Here is a 22,033-nt window from a genome sequence, read left to right on the forward strand (position 1 = left end):
TAAAAATAGTCCCGAAAGTTACGATCAATGCAAACTAAGTTGCTAAACATAACTTTTGTCATTACTGTATCTACAAAGCGAAAAGGTCTGGCAATGCTAGTATAAAGGTCAGAAAGGCATCGTCATATTTGAGTAACTTAAAAACAGTATAGACATTAGGCGGAATAAAAAATAAACATAAAGTGTGTCTTACCTTAATGAAAGCATTGCTAGATCATTTTGCTGTGACCTACAAAGAGTTGAGGTCGACATTTATTTTGCAAGAGTCAAGGTAGTTTCAAATATCACACATTTGGTGCAACAACTGGATATACGACATCCTGACTAAGAGCAACATTTTTACTTTTCATGAAACCTGTTGCAACCACGCTAACAGTTTAAGTTACTTTAGTCCTTTTTCGACAAGATAATAGCGTTTTCATGACAATTGTTGTTCCTTATCAACTTAATAGACTGCAAGAACAACAAAATCGAATGACACAAACCGCACTTGAAACGTAACAATGCAAAAGTAAGCTGGATTAGTCACGTGAACAAACAATAACAAATCTATAGAAATAATACTTTGAAACGCGAATATAAAGTACTTTAAGTATTATGAAACCTAACAAATATTAAAAAATAGGCATAGGCCTATGTTTTAAAACCTAAAAAATGTATGTCGTAGCAGTTTGTGTTGTTGAAACTGGTTTTGACGATTGTTATATTTGGCCAAAATCAGATTTAAGCATACTTGTAAAATAGAAAAAAATTCTCAGGCAAGCCAACAATCTGTGATCAACTTTCAGGAAATTTCTCCCCAAAATATAATTTTTAATAGTATTTCCATTTTTAGCTTGCATACTGCTAAATTATGCAGTTTGCAGTCGGTTAGCCTATAGCCTAGTTGCCCGCAGCATTACTAGTAAAACCGCAAGGTTATAATTACACTTTATCTTTCGGAACAAGCTTGGCTCTCAATGACCTCCGGAAAATCCGATTAGACTCATCGAAGAACAATATACTTGTAATGCTTAAGGAGATAGTCAAGTGCCAAGTATAGAAATTTAAACTGCTTTGGTTTAGCAGCTGAACATTTGTAAATCTGATTTAATTGGTATTTGTTTAATCACACTTTTTGCTTTTGAAAGAAATAACATGCTCATAAACATTGCTTTGTTAAACGTATGGGTTCAATACACAGAACATTGTGTGGTATTTTTTGCGCAATTTTAGTTCTTAATTTTTTATGCAATATTCATATTTGACAAAAAATAGTTTTCGTTTGTTTAAATCATTTTGTACACTAGCGTTTTTCCATTTCCAAACCATTGTCAAAAGCCCATTGCTGTATCGTGAACAATGGATTTGCAAAGACATGGTCAAAATAAATCTTCTTCTGCATTGTGCTGTGCAAGTCGTGATATATAATCTGGACGGATCAACCCTGTTGAGTTTGTTTGCAAAGGTCAAATATGCTCGTTTTGATTTACCCATAAGAAACGATTAAACGATCTAATGCAACGCTTACGTGCGCCGAAATTAGCACGTCGCATGTAATGACGTAATTCAGACTAAGCTGCATTCCAGTTGACATTTTATTTGCTGGAAAGTCGGCAATCACAGACATAAAAAGTGAAAGACCTGCCCTCGCCCAGTGTTATAATGACATTAGTCAATGGCTTGACTGTCAATGGCTTGACTTAAGTGCACTTCAGCCACTGTTTTTAAATAAATTTACTTGAAGTCTTTCGGGGCGAATGACATGACTTGGCGTGACTTAAGTTAATTTGACAAAAGACATGATTAAAACGTAAACCATTTACTCATTAAAGTTCTTCAATTGAATAAATTTCAGTAAAATTGGATAAATGACGTTGTAAACACCTTAATTTGCTATATGTTCCTTTTCAGTATTCGCTCCAGGAAATTACTCAGAAAGGGAAGCTTCACCGATTTTGCAAGTTTATGACTTTTTTACAAGATTGCCCGTCACCAACTAACAAAAATTATAAACGTAAAGATCAACTTATATTTTAAACATTGGTTCGATTACAATGGATATTTCTCACTCTAATACATAGGTTTATTGTCCAAAAATAGTATAAGGCTTTGTATCCCAACAAACACAACATAAGAAATAAGTGTTGCTATAATATTAAACGCGGTTAGTGAAATATTTAGGATTTGGAAAAACATGGTGAAAAGAGTGATTCAATCTACATATAAGTAAGAAATCTCGACTTACAGTGTCTTAGAAAAGGACAGATCAAAAGGCTGAGCTTACTTCATAAGTCAAAGATATTTGCATTAAACCTCACACAAAAAATGTCACAATTGTTCTCTGAATCACGAAGCAATGTCTTGATGAAAGGACAGACCAATGTCAACAAGTTTGTTTTCAAAGGTGGAAGATGTTTGCATTAATTTCACAAGATAAGAGTTGCTATAATGCTAAACGCGGGTAGTAGGCTAAAACATTTACGCCTTGAAAAGCGCGGTAAAAAGATTTATTCAATCTGCCCATAGCAAAGAAGTCACTAAGTAGTGTCTTTAGAAAAGGATAAATCAAAAGGCTAAGTTTGCTTCATAAGGCAAATATATTGGCATTTAATTCCACACAATAAAAGGTCGTTGAAAATGCTTGCATTGAATTACACACAAGAAAGGTCACAAACATGCAATACCACCTTATATAGGCGCCCTGATTAGAACGTCGCCGCAAACGTAACGACGTAATCCAGCAACACTTTACATTCAAGGCGCCTTTTTCGTTTAATAAAAAAGGGCATTAAACCAAATTGGACAGCCTGTCCCGGCATAAGCGGGTCTGCTTTCGCTAAACTCCAGGCGCCTATAGGTTTACAACCAGTGAGACGACCGCATATTTACGGAAGCCGACAATGGAAATCCTTATCTCAGGTGGATCGCGGTACAAGCTAAACCCACACGTGCGTCACAGCTGTATCGCGAGCAACTTGTAGGCACGAAACTCGCATCTATATTGGGAATCTCGTGCCAAACCGTTCCAGCCTTTTTTTCGCTCCCACACGATGATAGATTTGTAAAGGCGTAGTTACCTTTGGTCGGGGAAGATTAAAAGCCCTCTACACCTGTGGTGTTTAAACTGAAGATTGCAAGGATGTTTAAAGGGGATGCACAATATATTTAAATACACCGACTTACAAATTATGTAAATTACGTCAGCCGTAGCGTATCTTTCTAATTGAGCTTTAACGGAGATATTTAATTTGACAGCTTGTGTGCTGCAAATAATTTAAACTGCGGGTAAATAAGTATTGATTTGAGAGTTAAAGTATTTAAGTTTGAGATATTCTACTCAGGTGTAACTTAGGTGGTACATCAACACTGTACAAAAGCTCAAAATGGTACGCGAAAAAAAAAGTTTGGGAATCACTGGTTTAACTCAATAGTTTATGCTACAGACACCTTTACACTTTGAGGCGAAGTGTTCAGAGCTTTAATTTTCTGTTCCCGCTTGATTAGTCACCAAATGTATTTTTCCCTAATGAAGTCCTGTTCTGTGTACCTTTGCGGCTTTACAAACACAGCTGTGCATCTTTGAGACCTGAAGATAATTTAAGCCACAACTAAACATGCTGCTAAAGTTGTACTGTTTTTATTATTTTGATTTTATCTTTTTGGCCATTTATACTGTAAAGTCATACCGAGTATGAAAATGTAGTGGTTTATAGCGGCAAAGTATTAAACGTGTTTGTTGGACTAACTTGGACTTAGATGTTATCAACTCACTCAACTTTATCGCAATACAAACCCGTTTGCTTGCTCAAAGTTGCTTTGATGTTTTAGATGATGTGATTAATCAGACAACATTTTATGATTACTTGCATTTGCTTATAGTGGTTGCACTAGACTTAAAACGCTACCCACGCAATCATCAACATGAGGCCTACATTGTGGTTTCAAGTCTCGCCGTTCGCGCCTCTAAGATAACTACACTACATCACATCAGCACCTTTTGATGTGGGCTTTTGATTTGGCTTTTACGTGTCATCACCCGCATACCGAGATAAGGTCTCACTCAAGCAAACATGGCAAGATATTATATCGGTTAAGATGGACCTGCCGATCTTGGACTAATTGCGAAGTTGTGGTGCGATAAATGAAACACATTTCTGAATTTTGGATAATGGTTGGAGGTTGTATTAAAACGTAGTAAGAATATCAAAGTTCATACAGAAGTAGGTAGCATCTTGAACGTTTCGAATAACTCTTTCGTTTCTGATTATTTTGCAAGCCATAAATTTCTAAAAAAAACAAGATATACATATCTTTACAGATATTATGGCATAAGCTAAACAAAGCACATAAGACTAAAAAAAATGTTCCGCCTTACAAAGCTGACTTTTGAACGATTTAAAAGAATAAATTTCTTGTTATAAAATCATAAAAAAAGTGATTTTTGTATTAATATATGGTAAAAGTCTTAAAACTCGCGTTTTATTAAATCAGTCCCTTTTTAAAAGTGAGTTATTCTTTTTTGGTCGAATGGACAACTCATTTTGAAATACCTTAAAAGGAAATTCGCTTTACTTGGATTGCAGACAAACAATAATTGCCAAGCAGATCACTGATACTGCAATGATTATATACAAAACAGCTACTTTGGATGGAATCTGTCTACAGTCCAAACCTACCCTCCCAAGATCGCCAGCATTTCGTGTTCTGCTGTCTGTGTTTGTTGCTGGCTGCAGCAGTACACAAATCCACCCCCACAAACAGAACTCCAATCCCCCTGACAGACGCAAAATATTTTATCAGCACAATTCGCTCACACAGCGGTTTCAAATCTAGATGTTTTTCAATATTATGCGTAGTTCCACATACAATACAGCTCGATGTGGCTCTAACGCACATGACAGTCTGCTATGCATGTACAGGGGATGTTTAAAAAAATCGAATCGGAGTCAATACCCGATGTTAAGTGATAGTATCGGTAATCGTCCGGTACTAGGGTAATATTGCCGCCGAAATTGATTATATTTTCAGCCATGATTTGCGATCCAACACAGTGACCTTGAAAGGTGAATGTATCAGAAAATAGTCGGGAAATCAACTATAACACCCTAAAACAAATTGTGGCCTAATGTACACATTTTAAAATGCCATTGAAGGTTTCAATACTCTATATTGTTATTTTGCGCGTATTAGTGACGTCATTCGGTGTCGGTTCGAAAGGCGATACTTTTGGTCCAGAATAGCGGGCATTGGTGTCGGAAAGAAATGTCAAGACTTGACATTCTTGTAGGGTCTGATAGTTTGGCGTGATAATAAAAAGTCACACCCAACGAAATGTTTGCGCAAAATCAATATTGGGTTTCAAGTTGTTTTGTTGTAAAGATTCGAACATCAGTTCACGAAAACGTAATAAGAATATCAAAGCCCATACAGAAGTAGGTATCATTTTGGACGTTTCGAATAACTCTTTATTCATTTTCAACATCTCAACAGATGTTGAAAATGAATAAAGAGTTATTCGAAACGTCCAAAATGATACCTACTTCTGTATGGGCTTTGATATTCTTATTACGTCTTACTACAACCTCCAACCATTATGCTCCAAAGTTCACGAAAAGAAACTCAATTCGGAAAATATCCTGAAATTAACAACAAACCAAGAAAATCCAGTATCTTGAGGCGACCCCCAAAAACCTATGGTCTGTTGCATTTCTAAACTTACCAAATGGCAGGGCGAAAAATCGATTACTAGCCTACAAGTATTTTAATAATCGGCTTAAACCTTATCTTAGCCGAAGTTTAGCCGGAAAATTTTGTAACCGTAAAACCGATGCCATACCGCTTATGCTCGACCAACAACATTTATTTTTTTTGTCGTTTAAGTACTCTTAGCTAGAAGGTAAAATCTATTTAATTATTCAAGCACAGAAACGAATCCAGTAACATTCGAAATGACTAACCTTGTTTAAGCTCATTCAGGGATTCAATTTTTTTTAGATTGTCAACATAAGAACAGTTTTTAGCTGTGAAAGAATGTTTTGATGTATATAGGGTTATTAGCATACAAGAAGGCACCAGATCTAACGATAGGCATCTTATTGGTTCACGACTAACATTGAAGATAAAATCAAAATGCCGCAGTAACCTCTATTCCATAGCGGCAATGCACATTGGGCAATTTTCTTGCTTCAATTTACTAACCAGTGATGAACGCGTGACTCACAGAGATGCGCTAGGCCTGATAAGCTTGTTTTGCAGACAAACTCTTGATCCGGCGAACAATGGAAACGCGGGGCTTACCCAACTTTTCGTGCATCGAGGTTTTATCTTTGTTGCAATAATGCGATCTTATTTTTACTAAGCTGGCGATTTTGAGACGATTTTGTGGGAAAAAGTGGACGCCCAATTTTCGCCGTAATGTTGAACACGTTGTATAAGTCGTGTGAAATTATTTCCGAATTGAAATTATACACCAAATTAATCGTGCTGTCTTTAATGGATTTTAAAGGGTAATATATCCGATTAGAAAACTTTATTTATTAGAGTAAAATTATATAAATATTAATGCATTTAACTACAAGTTTCTTAAATTAAAAATGATAGCAACCCATAAGTATTGTTTTTATTAATAACATTAGTTTTGCTGTCTAATGATTGCCATATTAAATACGCAAAAAAACTTTTTTTGTTATTTAAAAAACTGTAAAAGCCACCAATAACTTAAGAAGCGAATAAATTTCAATTGCGCAGTTTAAAAAAAACTTTCATCGAAACGCCATTAGTTAAATGTGTTATGCGAACCCAACTAACAATAAAACTAAGTTATAAAGCATTCCCTTTTTGCGTTGTGAAGTACGATTTACCTAAAGAGGTGTTAATAACATTTTAGCTAGAACGATGTCCGAAAAATGCGTGGGTGGGAAATACCGATCTTTATCAGAAATGACGGATGTCGGTATGCCTTGTATGTTTGGGGAGATATCCTATCTCAATGGTAAGATTCCCAACGCTTAGAACATATTTTAATAAAGTGCCCTTAATTTACAGAGAATGGGTTATTCTGAAAGTTACAAGAATGCGTAATTATTTGGCTTGCTCTGACTTACAAAAATGTAAAGTCCGATCAAAAAAACGTTTTCTATGTTACCAAGTCTGTTTTTGATTTTTAAAAATACCCGTTGAAACATAAGAGCAGCCTACGTTTAAGTGTTTTTGATCCTGACTACTTGCTCGTGCAAAAAATTCGACCTGAATAAATTGAAATGTTTATTTGTTAAAAAGGTGTTGTTCAAACGAATAAGGAAAACTTAAGTGCGGTGAATTTTGAGACACATGAATTGACACCTTAAGTTAAAAAAAAAGTAAAAAAGTTAATATAAATAACAAATGCAAGGAATTAAATCGACAGTCAATAAAACTTTATACAGTTTTGAACACATCTTAGGGGTAAATTTTGTTTTACTAAATCATACTTTATAAGACGTTACTTATATATAATGACAATCGAATGCCCTAATTCAGTCACTCCGATAGTAACAATATTAGTTTCGCTTTTTAAAGTTCGTAGAAACCATTGTTTCTCGACAGTTTTGCCTTTGAAATTAATTAGGCTCAAAAATAAAATTATACATGCCATTGACGTATTCGATTTACTAATTGGAGCTTTTTTGTCTAACTATGATACAAGGCTAATCAAAATGATTTTTCTGAAATACTTTAGTTTTGATTAAGGCAAAAAAGAAAAGCCTATTTAAGTTTCTCAAGAACAACTTGCGACCATTGAGATTCAGTTTAACCCAGGTTAAGAAAAACGCCGCGAGAACAAAAAACGATTAAATTGTCATCTTTAATCAAATACAACGAAATTCGCTTCCATTTATTTCTTGACCTTTCTCTTGGACAAAATCGTCCTAAAGGAATCCCTCAGTGTTTTCCTCTTCGAAGTATTCGAATCACTCCTCATCATATAATGATCGGGCAGGCTTCCGTACGGTGACGTCATACGCTCGTGACGTGATAGCACCTTGACGTCACCGTCGTCGTCGAAGAACGAGCGACGCTGCCAAACATCGGTGACATCACGATATCTCTGCGGTCTCATTGTGACGTCATTTTGGCTGATTTCGCCCGACGGCTCGAAGGTCGTTGTTCGGCGCACCACCTCGCTTTCGCGTCGCGCGAACTCGTCCGAAGGCGAGGCGCGAAACTTTACGAACTCATCCGAAGTAACTCGGGACGCTTCGCCGTTTGAGCGAAGTGTTGAAAGGTCCTGGCTGTTGTTGATGGTTTCGGGGGAGGTAAAATGGTTGGAAAACTGCTGGTAACTGGAATTGTCATCGTCTGTGACTCTGGAAACAGTTTTGAAGTTTCTTGTTGAACATTTTCGGGTAGATTTACACTTACTGCCAGCATTCACTTTTTCGTTTTTACATGACTGAACCATGTTGAAACTTATATGTATACTTTAGAAACGGTCGTGAGTTCAAACCTCACTAACGGTTAGCTTTATAGCCTTGGCTTGCTTACACGTAAATCCTTACATGTCGAAATTTTGTATAAACCTTTCAAAACGCAACAGGACAGGCGATCTATTTTTTTACGTGTTGCTTCGTGTGCTAAACTGGGTGTAATATACGTCACGAATTTGACAGAATACACAGGTTCAGCAGTTTGGGTCACGGTTTAAAGTAAATGTTAGTCATCTTGCGACAAAAAAGTCCAATCCAAGAATAACAGCGATTTTGATGAGATCACCAAGATATCATCATGTCGATATAGTTAGTCATCGAATGTTGTGGTTAGTCATCAATTAGAGGAGCTTGAACCCCATCACATGCAGAAATAGGAAATACTCACAAACATGGATATATGGTTAGATATGCAGGCAGTAGGAAATACATTATTGCAGGGTTACTCATGCACTGTGCCTTTCTCATTACAAACAATTTTACCATTTACTCTACAATCTGTGGTTGAAATCACTATTAAAAGCTTTTTTGTACGAATCGTGTCGCGTCCATCTGTCTGTGATATTTCGCCTTTCTTGCCTTTTAGAGCTAGTAAATGGCGATAAAAGCCTCAATAAAAAGTCCAATATAAAACTAAACATAGTGTATAAATTCGTACCGTTTACAAAACACGGAGTTCATATCAACTGACAAGGGAAATCGCAAATCTACAAGTCACACACTGTTTCAACAGAATCATCTTGAAAGATATCCTTGTATATGGCCGTATTTGTCCTAATTCTAAATAGAGAAATCAGGTGGCACTGTATAAAGACAAATCTTGAAAGATAGAAACTCTGTCAACCGGCTTGCGATATCGAACATTTTTCGTAGCTTCGAGCGTTTGCAAACAAAATGTAACCCAGTGAATACGGGTATAGTGAGACACTGCCAAAACTAGGGGTGTTCGATATTATCGTATCTCAGTTGAAGTATAAATTTATCAAATAGTGTAAGTTAACAACCCCGAGGGTGTTTAAACCTCCTGAGAAAAATCAACTGAAAAAAATTACCTTTGCACGTTTTACCTTTTTTTTGTTTAAGCATACCAATAAACTCATCAGTATCGGACCAGATCGCGGTACTCTTTGTCTAAAACAGTGGTTCTTAACCTTTGGTAACCTGTCGAACCCCTATGCAATTCTACAAGCGTTCGTCGAACCTCAAATTTTTGCTTAGTATTCGTTTCTTCCTCCTAGCAGCTGAAACCGGGCATATTCCAATTTAACTTGAATTTATATAGGTTAAATTGGAACTTTCAATTTCTAAGGTTACATGACACCTTGGCGCATAAAAGAGATTCGAATTAGTTTGAAATGACAGCATTTATGTTTCAGAGGACGTTCTCGCCGAACCCTTGAAACAGCTGCGTCGAACCCCAAGGGTTCGATTGAACCCTGGTTAAGAACCACTGCTCTGAAACATCGAGCAGCCTATCGGTATCCGAAAAAAATTAATGGACATCATTACTCAAAACAACGATTTTTAATTCGCTGCAAATAACAGTTTTGCACTGATCAAACATAGGTTTAAAACTAGGATTTTGTTTGTGTTTTGTTGCTTGTATGCGACACGTCTCATATGGCTTACTCAGTGCAATGTATTACCCGGTTATGGTTTGTACTTCGCGTAAATATCGATTCAAACTAAATTGTATTTTGAATTAAAAAAGGATTATGTTCCCACTTCATTCTTTGTTTCATTCCACGTTCTTTTAATCACAACACCGCTACAGACATAATCTTTAAAATAGCGATGCGGCAATCCCTTTACAATCCAACACCTCATGAAAATCTTCCAAAATTCCCCGATACAAATATAGAACCGAAGCGAGCTACTTGGAAAAGAAAAAAGTGTACGTCAGTAAGTTTCTTTAGGATTGCGAGGAGTTCAGATACGCTGGATACTTTAAGCTTTAATCGGATTTAATTTGCTGATGTTGTGTCAGCTGATCGAAGGCCTTATCCGTTCGGAATTTATGCGATGATTGATAGTTTTGGTTGTTGACAAAACAATGGCCATTGTGAGCAATAGAAAGTGATTAAATGGGAGTTGGAAATGCATTTTTTGAAAAAAACAAATATATTTTTCTGTTTTGCCAGAAAAGGATTACGGAGAGTTTTTTTAGGCAAATGCACCACCCTTTGAAATCAAATACTCGATGTTGGTCAACTGTATTCTGTAATAGAAAAGCAAATATAAAAACCAGGCAAAGTCTTGGCGCTGATTAATTCAAACAAAATGTTGTTTAATTTCGATTTTGTATTAATATTCAATTCTTAAATACAGCTTTTTCACCCTGGTAGATTTTTGCGTATGAATGATGTTGAAATGCAGATTTAAAAATGTAAAGTATTCGTGAAACAACAAGCAAAATACCCGCAACACATAAGCGTTTGAATCTTTTTCTAAACAAGATTACCCTCTTTTTCTTTATCCATGATTTTTTACACTTAACCGAATGCACAAAAGCGTGCTTTTCTCAAACGTTTTCTGTGATCATACTTTAACCTGGCACCACGCCATACAATCATTGCCCAAGGCAGTTTGATGGAAATTCAAACCTCAGTCAACACAAATAAAGTTCCGGTTCCGTATCATCAAGTTTTCGTCAATTTGGAAAGCAACACCGAAGCCCTTGGGCGGTTTTCGGTAAAAAAAAATTTCGCAGCCAATAAGGCTCCCATTTTTACCATTACGCAAATAAAATACCAAGTCGTAATAAGAATATCAAATCCCATACTGGAGTAGGTATCATTTTGAACGTTTCAAATATCTTAGGTAACTCAGTTATCAGTTAACTGTATGGGCTTTGATATTTTTACTACGTCTTACTGCATTCTTCAACCATTATGCTCCAATAACAAGTATTTCTCCCTTAGTTGTATGTATAGCGAACGTTTATTATTATCAACAGGCATCTTTTCAGAGTATAATAATAATATTTTGCTAGGAAAAAACAAGATAAATTTGCCTCTCGACGTAAAAATACAATAAAACTAGGAACAAAAAACAGGCTTCGAAACTCTCTTTGTGAACAGAGGCAAAAAATAGTGATAAAAAGTGAAAAACTCAAGTGTTTAATATAAATACCCCTTGAATAAATTAATACTGTGAAGGCACAGGGGTGGTTTATTACGTCACAGTGAGCAGTCATGGCGTCGCATTCGTCTTTTATGCGGCGTTAAACGAGTCAATATTCTTTAGTTGCCTTTTCCGCCGGTTAGAGCAAAGAAATGGTATAAATCATATTTGTACGAAGGAAAAGTTAGGTAAACGTTTTGTGCTTGTTAGCTTCGCAAGAGGTTATTGGAATCAATACGAAAAGCATTTTATTTTGCAAATAATTTATAGTATAAAGGTGTTAATATAATTGTAAAAGCAGATATGAAAGCTTGTCCAAATAAATCCTAAGAAAGTTACAATTTAAACAACTTTTTATAAAAAAAATCGTTTTTCTTAGTATCTAGGGATAAAATAGACCAATATGACATTGTTGAGGCTATGTTAAAAAAAACTACAAAGTTGTCAAAATTGAACGGGGATCAACAATTTAAGGCACTGAGTACGTCACACGTGGAAGCTTGGTGACGTCAAAAAATATGTGTAACAAAAAAAAACGCAAAAAGTAAAAAAAAACGCAAAAACAAAAAAAAAGATAAAATCATGTCGTGGTCATTAGTTTATTGTGACATGCCGCGTGCGGTGTTAGTCCATTGTCGCGTCATACACGCACACACGCTGTGTTACGTCACAGAGGTCATGCGTCGGTCGGGTGACGTCACGGCTTTACCTAAGGAACTTTTTGGGGTGTTGCGGGGGCGTTGGCTGCAAGTGCTTGCCAGCTCCGTTACTGTAGTTTCCTGGGGAGGTGGAACCGGATCTGATCGGTTCTAACCGGTTTGAGGCGGTTATGGCCGGTTCGAGCGAGTTCATGTTGGGAACGCTGATGAACTGGTTGGCGAAACGCGCTGGCGCTGAAAGAGGGTTCTGGCCCTTTTTCTGGAATAGAAGCAAATTGTTTTTGTTCAAATCCCTGGCTGTAAGTTGTAGTAGGATGAAGAAAAGTTGCAAGCTATATAGTCGTAGTAAGAATATCAAAGTCAATACAAAAGTAGGTAGCATTTTGAACGTTTCGAATATCTCTTTAGTCATTTTTAACATTAATTACAGATTCAAAATCCTACTTATCTACTTCTGTGTTTCATATTCTTACTACGTCCTACTGCAACCTCCAACCGTTATGCTTCGATGCAAGCGTATGTTTACTAAAAACGCAAGTGTATATTTTTGCGGCTGATCTGAAATACATTGTCAAATGCGAACATCAAACTCAACTGTGTTTTCTAATACGGCAGCCTAAAACCAATTCTTAGAATTAGTTACATGATAGAAAATAACAACAGTCCCTGGGCCTTTTGGTGTTATAAATGATAGGCCACGGGAACTATTTTTGCATAAGTTTTGGAAATTCACCCCTGGTCCTATTGAACAGTTATAACGTCAATTACAACTGTGCTACATAAACTACATATATATTGGGTAATTGGAATCGCTAAAATTACTTTAAAAACTCAATGTTGAATGCGACAAACTGTTCCGGATTTGTATTTTAAGTGGCAAGTTTGTAAAGTGACAGTCGCGTCTGATAAAAAGCGGATTCTGGCCCTTTTTCTGGCAAACAAAGGATCGTACAGTTGTGACTTATAGTTTATCGACGTACAAACAGCAGTTGTTTATCGACGCTATAATGGTTTGAGCTTTCGGTAAAACTCAGAATAAACAATAAAAGGAGCACACTTATGTAATGAAACACTTCGTATATGCTGGTTTCACACGAATAACAAGAAATGCCTAAAAAAGTTCTATACTTTAGAAGTCTTTGTGTGTTTTAAAAAAGGGGACTGAAAATGCACTCTCAATATACTCAAAAAAGGGTTTCGGTGAAAAATTTAAAGCGGAAATCCCTATTAAGTTAAATCAGCACGTGACTGGATTTGAAAGGGCCGCTTCTCAATTGCAAAATCGCGTCTAAATCTTAAATAACGACACGTTGGTTCGGGGGAATTTAAATATCGAAGAGTTTTGGTAACAAGTCGAAAGCGAAACGAGTTATTTTAAAAATGTGAGCGAATTTAAAGCACCGTTTCTCAAATGAAAAAGAGCGTCAGACCTTGCATAATGGCGGGTCGGTTTCGGAAATTTAAAATTTAAAAGGTAAAACAAGTCCTTTCAAGTAACTCCAAAACGTGAACCAATTTAAAAAAAAACGTTTCTCAATTATACGCGTCGGAGTTTTGAATACTAACAGGTTAATTTTGGATATTTCAAATTTAAAAGCTGAGACCGTTTCTCGAAATAAAAAATCACATCAGAGGCTTATATACTGACATGATGGTTTTCACAAGTTTTAAAATCAAAATGTGACGATAAAGGGAAATGAGTCGGTAATGAGTCTAAACTAAAGCAAAAACCTTAAGTTAATCCCAAAATGTGAGGAAATTTAAATGGCGGTTTCTCAATGTGCAAAATATCAAAAACTCGTTAGAGTCTTCCAACTATACTCCGCTGCGGTTATCCTAGGATGCAAACGTGTTACCAGATGCGGAAAGTGCTTCTTGCAGCCCCAAGGCAAACTATATGTTGGGAAGTTGTACGAATGAACTTTATCTCGAAGGTCATCGTTCGTGTAGAACAAAGACCCTGGGCTATTCGTTTGCATGTTGGGATATTTCGAGACGATGTGTAATTCATACAAGGGAAAAGAAGCCACTGTTGGAAGAATGCGTAGGGTATATTTACCAGTCACGAGTTGTCGATAAGGTGTCACGCGAAAATAGAAATAGATTCATGTTACCTGTGATTCCCGAGAAACCCAAAACATACGCCATTTTTAAAAGAAAGCTCTAATTACTGAGCAGGAAAAACGTAGCATGCGTGTAAAAAGAGTATATATCTGATTTTACAAAGATTTAAAAAAACAGGTGTATGTGAAGATTTTAAGTCATTATACCTTTCTATCGCACCTATGCGCACTACAATTTTTTTTTGGTTTAACTGATATCAGTCTGTCTATTAAGGATTTGAATCAAGAGTACTATAATGTGTGCGGTTATCGTCGGTCAATACTTCAGAGGGATTGACCATAGTCATTCATATAATTAACCAGATGTAATGACTTATGTTTCTAATTGAGTCAAGCGCACTTGTTGTTCTGTATTGCCTTTTATATTCTTACAGGTCATTTCAAAATGACCTGTCTACAACAATGATTAACTAATGCTTAAACTAGTATATGTTTCAGGCTCGTCAGATCAACGTAACTATCCAGTATTTCCAACTCTTATTCGTTTTAAAACAAAGAGGAAAGATTATGTCTAAAGTGAAGTCATGAACCGATTCAAATCAAAGCCATTGTTTGAAACATTCGACAACAACGCAGGGTTGTTGTTACGTCACATTGGTGTATGTCTACTCAGTACTCACCTTAACTCGTGGGTTGAGCACACCGACATTGGGCGCCGTGCTGAAGACTTTGTTGAAGTTGGTCTCTCGGTTTACCAACTCGCGCTGGAAGTACTTTTTGTCATCCTAAAAAATAAAATACATTTCGTTATTAATTCGGGGAAAATTTCTAGTCAAAGCGCAGAGCTTCTACGACTTTTTGATGTGACAAGTTAGTCACATTTTTTGAGGTTTTCGCAAGCCAGTAATATTGACAAGTCAGTTCTGAATAACTTAACATCCAATTAAGTGAAAAGACACGCATGGCATTTACAAACAGTGACTTAATCAAGTGCAAGCATAACCGTTAAAGTTTTCAGTGTTAAAATTTTGAAGCAAAGCTTATATAAAGTGTGAAGTTAAGCCTTAATTAATAAGTTGTGGATGGAGAATCAGGCTTTAATATTAGAAAAGCAAAAATAGTTTTGACCCCAAGCCTTGAACATAATAATATCGCACCAGTGCAATGGCACCTTGTCACAGAATACTAGCTTATTGAAGGCGAAAAGGGTAACTTACTAGGTCCTGAAGCGTATGATTGCAGAAGTACGCTAATTTTCCGTTAACAATCTTGTTAGACATGACTATAATGACAAGAAAGTCGAATAGTCTGACAACAAGCGTCAAACGTAAGAATCAACTCACAATAAGCTTCTGCATTTGTTATACAAGACACTTAGGAAAAAATTTCTCGTTTAAACGCAGAACTTAGGGTGATTTCTTGATACAGAAATCTTTGTATATGGCCGTATTTGTATAATTCTAAATATAGGAATCAGGTGGCACTGTATATAAAGACAAATTGTATTTGATTCTCGACAAGCTTTCGCACAACCGTGCTTCATCAGGTCAATGTATAAAATCAAAGTATATAAAGGTTTTATACTTTGACCTGATGAAGCACGGTTGTGCGAAAGCTTGTCGAGAATCAAATACAATTTGTCTTTATACAGTGCCACCTGATTCCTCTATCTTGATACAGAAAGTCAGTCACATTTGTTGAGGTTTTGGTAAGGCAGTATTACAAAACAAATCATTTGTAAATCACTCTCAGAACAAATCTCAACCGTCAGAATAACGCATAAAATGACTCACAATAAGCTTCTGCATTTGGTTCTCCCGTTCGATGACCAGCTCCTTGAGTTGATTGATCATGTCAACATCTTCCGGACGACTCTCTCGTCTCTCGAATCGTTCCTCAGCCTCTCGCAATCTGGGAGGAAGAAGAAAAACAGGATTAAATCTGTTTCTTCGGCAAAAACTCAAGCAAGCGAGACAACAACAACCTTTTAGTTAAAATATTAAAAAGACACCCTTTTGACATTTGGAAACAATCCATAACCTTTAATAACCAAGAAAAAGCAAATCTTTAAACGGAAAGTAAAATGTAGTTCCCATTTTAAACATAGAAAAATAAAAAAGTCTGGGAGAATAGAAAAAACTACCTCATTTACACATCCGAAACCAAATCAAAATCACTTTTCATGTGGAGAGTAAAATCATTTTTATGTTTTATGTGGGTGGAGAGTTTATGGATAAACGATATTTATAAAATTAAAGTTAACAAAAAATCAACAACGTACGCGACAGTAAGAGAAGAGAGCTTATCTTTAAACAATAGCAGCAACTTATGTATAAAGAATATTTTATTTTTTTATGTATAAAATAATATTTAAAACACAAAAAAATCAACAACGTACGCGATATAAGAAATGGACAGTTTGTCTTTACACTATATAAAAAATTAATAGTTAATAAAAAAAAAGCAGCAACTTACGCGATATTCAGGGTTGAGAGTTTATCCTTGAGTGCTTCAGTCGCCCGGTTGAAATCATTCACCATCGCTTGCTTCTGACGAATCACCTCCGCCTCGAATCGATCCTGCTTCCCCTGGAACTTTGTAAGCAGTTCTTCTTCCCTCCTGCGCATCTCCACGTTGGCTTCGCTCCTCACCCGGAGGATCTCGTGTCCTGAGGAGAAAGACGGTCATTGTGTGGCACTAGGATGCAGTGTTGTAATGACTTAAATCAATGACTTGACTTAACTTGACTTAACTTGACTTAACTTGACTTAACTTGACTTAACTTGACTTAACTTGACTTAACTTGACTTAACTTGACTTAACTTGACTTAACTTGACTTAACTTGACTTAACTTGACTTAACTTGACTTAACTTGACTTAACTTGACTTAACTTGACTTAACTTGACTTAACTTGACTTAACTTAACTTGACTTACTTAAGTGCATTTAAGTCACTGTTTTCAAATGACTTAACTTGACTTAAGTCTTGTGGACAAATGACTTGGGTTAAAATGAAGTGATTTCCTGAGTATTTTTGTTATAAAACTGTGCTATTTATCCTAATTTTTGCAAATAAAATAATTTGCACTCGTGTCCTGAGGAGGAAGACGATCATTGTGTGGATAAAAAAATCAAGCTGAGCAAGAGTATGTGTTTGAAAGAGTAATATACAGTACACAGGGTGATTTTATTTTCTGCCATGTGTAAGCTATGGCTCTTTTATGGAAAAACTGAAAAATGTGGCGCTGGGTATCTGACCAGTCCACCCAACACTAGTGGTACGCGCGCATGTTTAAGATCTTATAAAAATTTTCGGAAATTTAACGTAATTCTGTATAACTGTGGCAATAATGTTTTCTAATACTAAATTAAACCGGTCAATCTAAAATCTAAAATTTGCAGCTTGCTGTAGGATCGGAAAATATATTTTTTTGGTTTTAAAAAACATAAATACATTTCATCAAAGTTGTTTGTTTTAAAACCGGGTGGTGCACAACGGCAAGAAAAAAGGTACCAAGTCAGAGCAGAGGTGTAGCCATGCAGGGTATTTTGCGCCAGGGGGCAAACTATAAAATTGGCGCCCCTCCTTCATGTTTAATCACATTTTCTATTACAATAACATAATATACCTTACTTTAAACGTAAAAACGATTCACATTTTAATACAACATGGTATTTAAAGAAAAATCAGCCTCATTTTGGCTTTTGAAAGCCTCATTTTGGCGCCCCTGTACCTTGGCGCCCGGGGACATATGTACCCCACCGCACCCCCCTAGCTACGCCTCTAAGTCAGAGTGTCTTAACCTTATGTACGGCGACCTGAATACTAAGCGTATGTATAAGTAAATATAACAGAAAAGCGTTGGCAGATTTAGGGGAGAAAAGGGTTAACACATTGTAGTCGGAAATAAGTAACCTTGTAAAATCATCCGACCAAACAAGATATAATATGTTGTTGTGGTCCAGCATCGGTGTACATTTCCAACCAAAGTAAAACTACCTGGACGTTTATTCAACACAAGCATTACAACCGATTAGGAAGGTAGTTCAAATTTCCAATAACCACATCCGCAGAACGCATCGAAATTCACCACACAACATCACAAGATCTTTTAAACGTTTAAAAACCTAATATAGGTCGTAGTATACTGTATAGGTTAACCTGGATTACAACTTTACAACAACTAACGATTTAAACACGCCTAAACGATTTTTGACCTTTATCGTAAATCCTTTGCAGGACATTATTTTGAAACCCATGCACGAGTTTGAACGACGCTCGTGGTATTGTTACATAATTGAGCCTATTGTCTTTCGTGAATGACACTAATGGGACATTAGAATGAGAGGGGCTCGAAAAGAAAACACGAAGGAAAACGTTTAGTAAAATATGGTTTGCTCGAATGCTTTTTTCAATTTTTTATTCTGTACAGGGCGGCGTTTTTCTTGGTAAGGTGCCTTTAAGAACGAGCAAACAGTAAACCATACTATAAAGCCTTTGTAACATCCTTAACAAGCACATTTTAGTGCAAAATGAGGCGGTGAATCTACAATTACATAATTTTCTGTAAAGCACTAAAACTAGTATTCATGCGACAGCAGATTTAACACGATACACCTACATTCGGTTGGGAGTCGATATAGCCTTTTTTCTCGCGAGTATAGCTTACAAAACAACCTTACAATGCTTGCGTGCATGCGGTGAGGCTTCGCTTAAGTTCAGGGTGCATTAAAATATGCGCAATCGCAAAGAAAAGGGCGCTGAGGAACAATTGCCTTGCGTTTCGGCTGCAATTTAGGCTTATCGCGCCTAGCCGGAATACACACGGCACCATTTAGGGAAGATGGCGTCGCTAATGTACGTGGCGGAGTGGAGCTGTCTTTAGCCAATACGCAGTTTTGTGTTAGAGATTGGGGTTTATTGTTTTAAGGCGAAAATGAGTTTATTGTTTTAAGGAGAAAAAATGAAGGCCACAAAAATATGATTACAGGGTTCTAAAGATCATCTGTGACTGTTCTCACGCAAACCAGTCTAACATGGGCCGATCGAGGCGATTCCTGCTACCTTTGCAAATTTTGGCAATGTTTTTGTTCTACCCCTTGGCCAATTTTAAAAGCCGCTGTAAAACGCGATGATTTTACTTTTTGAGGTGTAGGACTATAGATGTGTTACTATTGATCATTGAAGAACTCAGTGGGGCACTTTCACGTATGATAGTTGGCGTAACAACTAAAAAAGACCCAGGAAAAAGTCTTACTTATTCATAACGACAACATCATTAAAGATTTATTTTTACTTATTTTTTCTGGAAGGTTTTAACCACAAAAAAGGCTATGAGAATTGGAAAAGATGTGATTGGAGGAACAAATGTTTGCCAAACTAATCCACTATTATCCCACTAATATAATTTGAAATTATAATCTAAGACTGAAGTTCAGATTCCCAAACTGTGTTAAATAAAACAATCGTCTTTCGCATTTGTTGAAATATCCGCCACTATACTTTCACATCAATTTTCAACATCTCGAATGAAAAGAAAAAATGGCCGAAAAAGAGCCTCAAAAGGTGCCGGCCACTGTGAAGCGGCCTCAAACTCTGGCCAACAAAATTTGCGCGATCCCGAATTGGAAAGCTTTGAAACAAAAGGCGTATTGTCGTCACAAACAACAATATACGAGGAATGGGGATCGGGGCTCGAGTGAATCATATCTGAGGTTTGGATCGCAGTGTATCGTGTACTTTGGCACGTGCGTGTGTTTATCTCGGTTATATGTGGGTTTAAAGATGGAGAAATTGTGTATTGGAGCGACTGCGCAACATTGAAAACATGAGTTCTGACGCAAAGTGCGTATTGGACAAAGCAGGGTTTGAAAATTTAATAAAGAGATTTTACCACGGACGGTGTAAGATAACCAATGTGCTATGCAGGCAAACTTTCTTTTAAATTTTAAAAAGCATTACCCTTTTTACGGTTCTTCTACGTTAAATTGATTTGGCTAAAAAAAGACAACAAACTTTAGTATTCTATGAGTGGGTTTAATAGGGCGAAATTGTGTACTTAGTTTTTGAACGAACTCGAGTTTCGGCCAAGACAGACTAAATTGTTCTTTTTATGTTTTTTTTCACATCGGTCTTTGTCACTGACATTATGCAAATCATGAAAATTAGCGGGCTAAAATAGTAAGGTGGTAGACACCTAAAACTCTTTGAAAAACTGTTTTTTTTATTTCTTTGAAATCTCATTAAAAAATGGGAAACATTGTGTTAGATCATAAACAAAATTAATGCATAAAAAATATATATTACCAATTTTTAATTATACTAACGAAATCACTTTATGTTGGACTCGTAAAAAAGGGCTTTTAAAATACGATATAATTTACCAAACCCGCAAAACACTTTAATCAAGTGACGAATTCAATTCGTGACGTCACCCCTACCTTTCATTTCGAGCTCCCGATTGACAGTTGACAACGATTCGTTCTGTTCCGTGACCTTGTCCCTGAGGTTGTGCAATTGTGACGTCGAACTTCGCAGCTCCATTTCGAGGTCGCTCAACTGGAACGAAAATATGTGTGACGTCATTTTAAGTTCTTTCAAATAAATGTAAAGATTGACCGGTGAATGAGTGTTTTTTTGTTTTTTTTTTGAGTGTCAAAATTTTTTTTTTTCTGCAAAAACTTAAGCCAAAATAAATGAATTGAAAACGAATTGCAATAAATTTAATTGAACTATAATTATATTTGTTTTTTATTAGTAAATTTTTTATCTAAACGGGTATTTTTGTCGCGAACGTTTTACTTTTGGTGAAATTAGACGTGAATCTCAAGGGCGTCCACCATGTAAATTGGTTAAAAAAATAAAAAATAATCTATTTATTTTTGCAAACAGCGGACACTTGAGGCAGTAACAAAATTGTATTTTTTTTTGAAAGGCTAAAGGGTGTCTTCGGTATATTAGATTTTATATACCACTAAAATAAGTACTTCGTTTAAGCAAATTTAGTTAGTTTTAGTTTATTAGAAATTTGTAAATTAAAATAGGCATGAAAAATACTGTCTCCTATAGCCTTTAAATGTCCCAAGTGTGTTCAAACTAAGGGTTAAAAATGCACAAAGCACTGCGGTAAAATAAGGGAGGTTTCTAGTTACGTCCTTAAACTCCGAAACAAGAATTTCTCAAACGCGACAAAAGCGGCGGTTATGTGTATTTTTGCGTCGCATAAGGCTGCATAGATGTCTATCGTGACTATCGTGTGCATTAAAGGCGACCAAATGACTGGGTTTGTCCAGAAATTGCACAGGGGCGCGGGATTTGGCGATAAGCAAGCCAAGTAAAGTGACTGATGCCAGCGTTCCAAATGTCTGTTCAAAGCTCAGACCAATGCGCGACCTTTTTATAAATTGGGCCGAAAATTTTTTGCTTTAGTTTGCTTTGGTATGTTTCCGACCGATTTTTGTCCGGAGCTTTTTAGAAAAAGTATACATCGTAGAATTAAAAAAATTCCAGATATGACGTAGAGTGATACGTAGGTACAATTCAAAGGTTTAGGAGCCTGCCCCCTCTAAGGACCTTTAGTTGGGGACAAAAAACTAAAATAGTGTGACGTCTTACTTTTAGTTCTTTGTGGCTATCTACTCCTATCTAGTATTTCGACCGAGACCAACCGCAAACAAATACAGCGTAAATCGAATGTTTCAGCAATCGCAAAGTTGTAGTTTTTCGTGGGCGATTTTTAT

At 36.4% G+C, this 22,033-nt stretch overlaps 1 protein-coding gene across 1 annotated transcript in view; it reads right to left on the reverse strand.

The window, feature by feature from the left end:
• Positions 1-12,170: 12,170 nt before the first annotated feature.
• The window catches only part of LOC146165452 (protein FAM184A-like), a 30,623-nt gene continuing 20,760 nt past the window's right edge, over positions 12,171-22,033 (reverse strand). The window contains exons 15-19 of the mRNA XM_083381825.1: positions 20,735-20,852; positions 16,768-16,960; positions 16,086-16,203; positions 14,973-15,077; positions 12,171-12,488 (exon numbers count right to left, since the gene is read on the reverse strand). Coding sequence (XP_083237951.1) covers positions 12,276-12,488; positions 14,973-15,077; positions 16,086-16,203; positions 16,768-16,960; positions 20,735-20,852 — 747 coding nt within the window. The 3' untranslated portion in view covers positions 12,171-12,275. The remainder of the gene's footprint in view (positions 12,489-14,972; positions 15,078-16,085; positions 16,204-16,767; positions 16,961-20,734; positions 20,853-22,033) is intronic.

This window comes from Ascidiella aspersa, chromosome 2, assembly GCF_963924565.1.
Source record: "Ascidiella aspersa chromosome 2, kaAscAspe10.2, whole genome shotgun sequence".
Lineage (NCBI taxonomy): Eukaryota > Metazoa > Chordata > Ascidiacea > Phlebobranchia > Ascidiidae > Ascidiella > Ascidiella aspersa.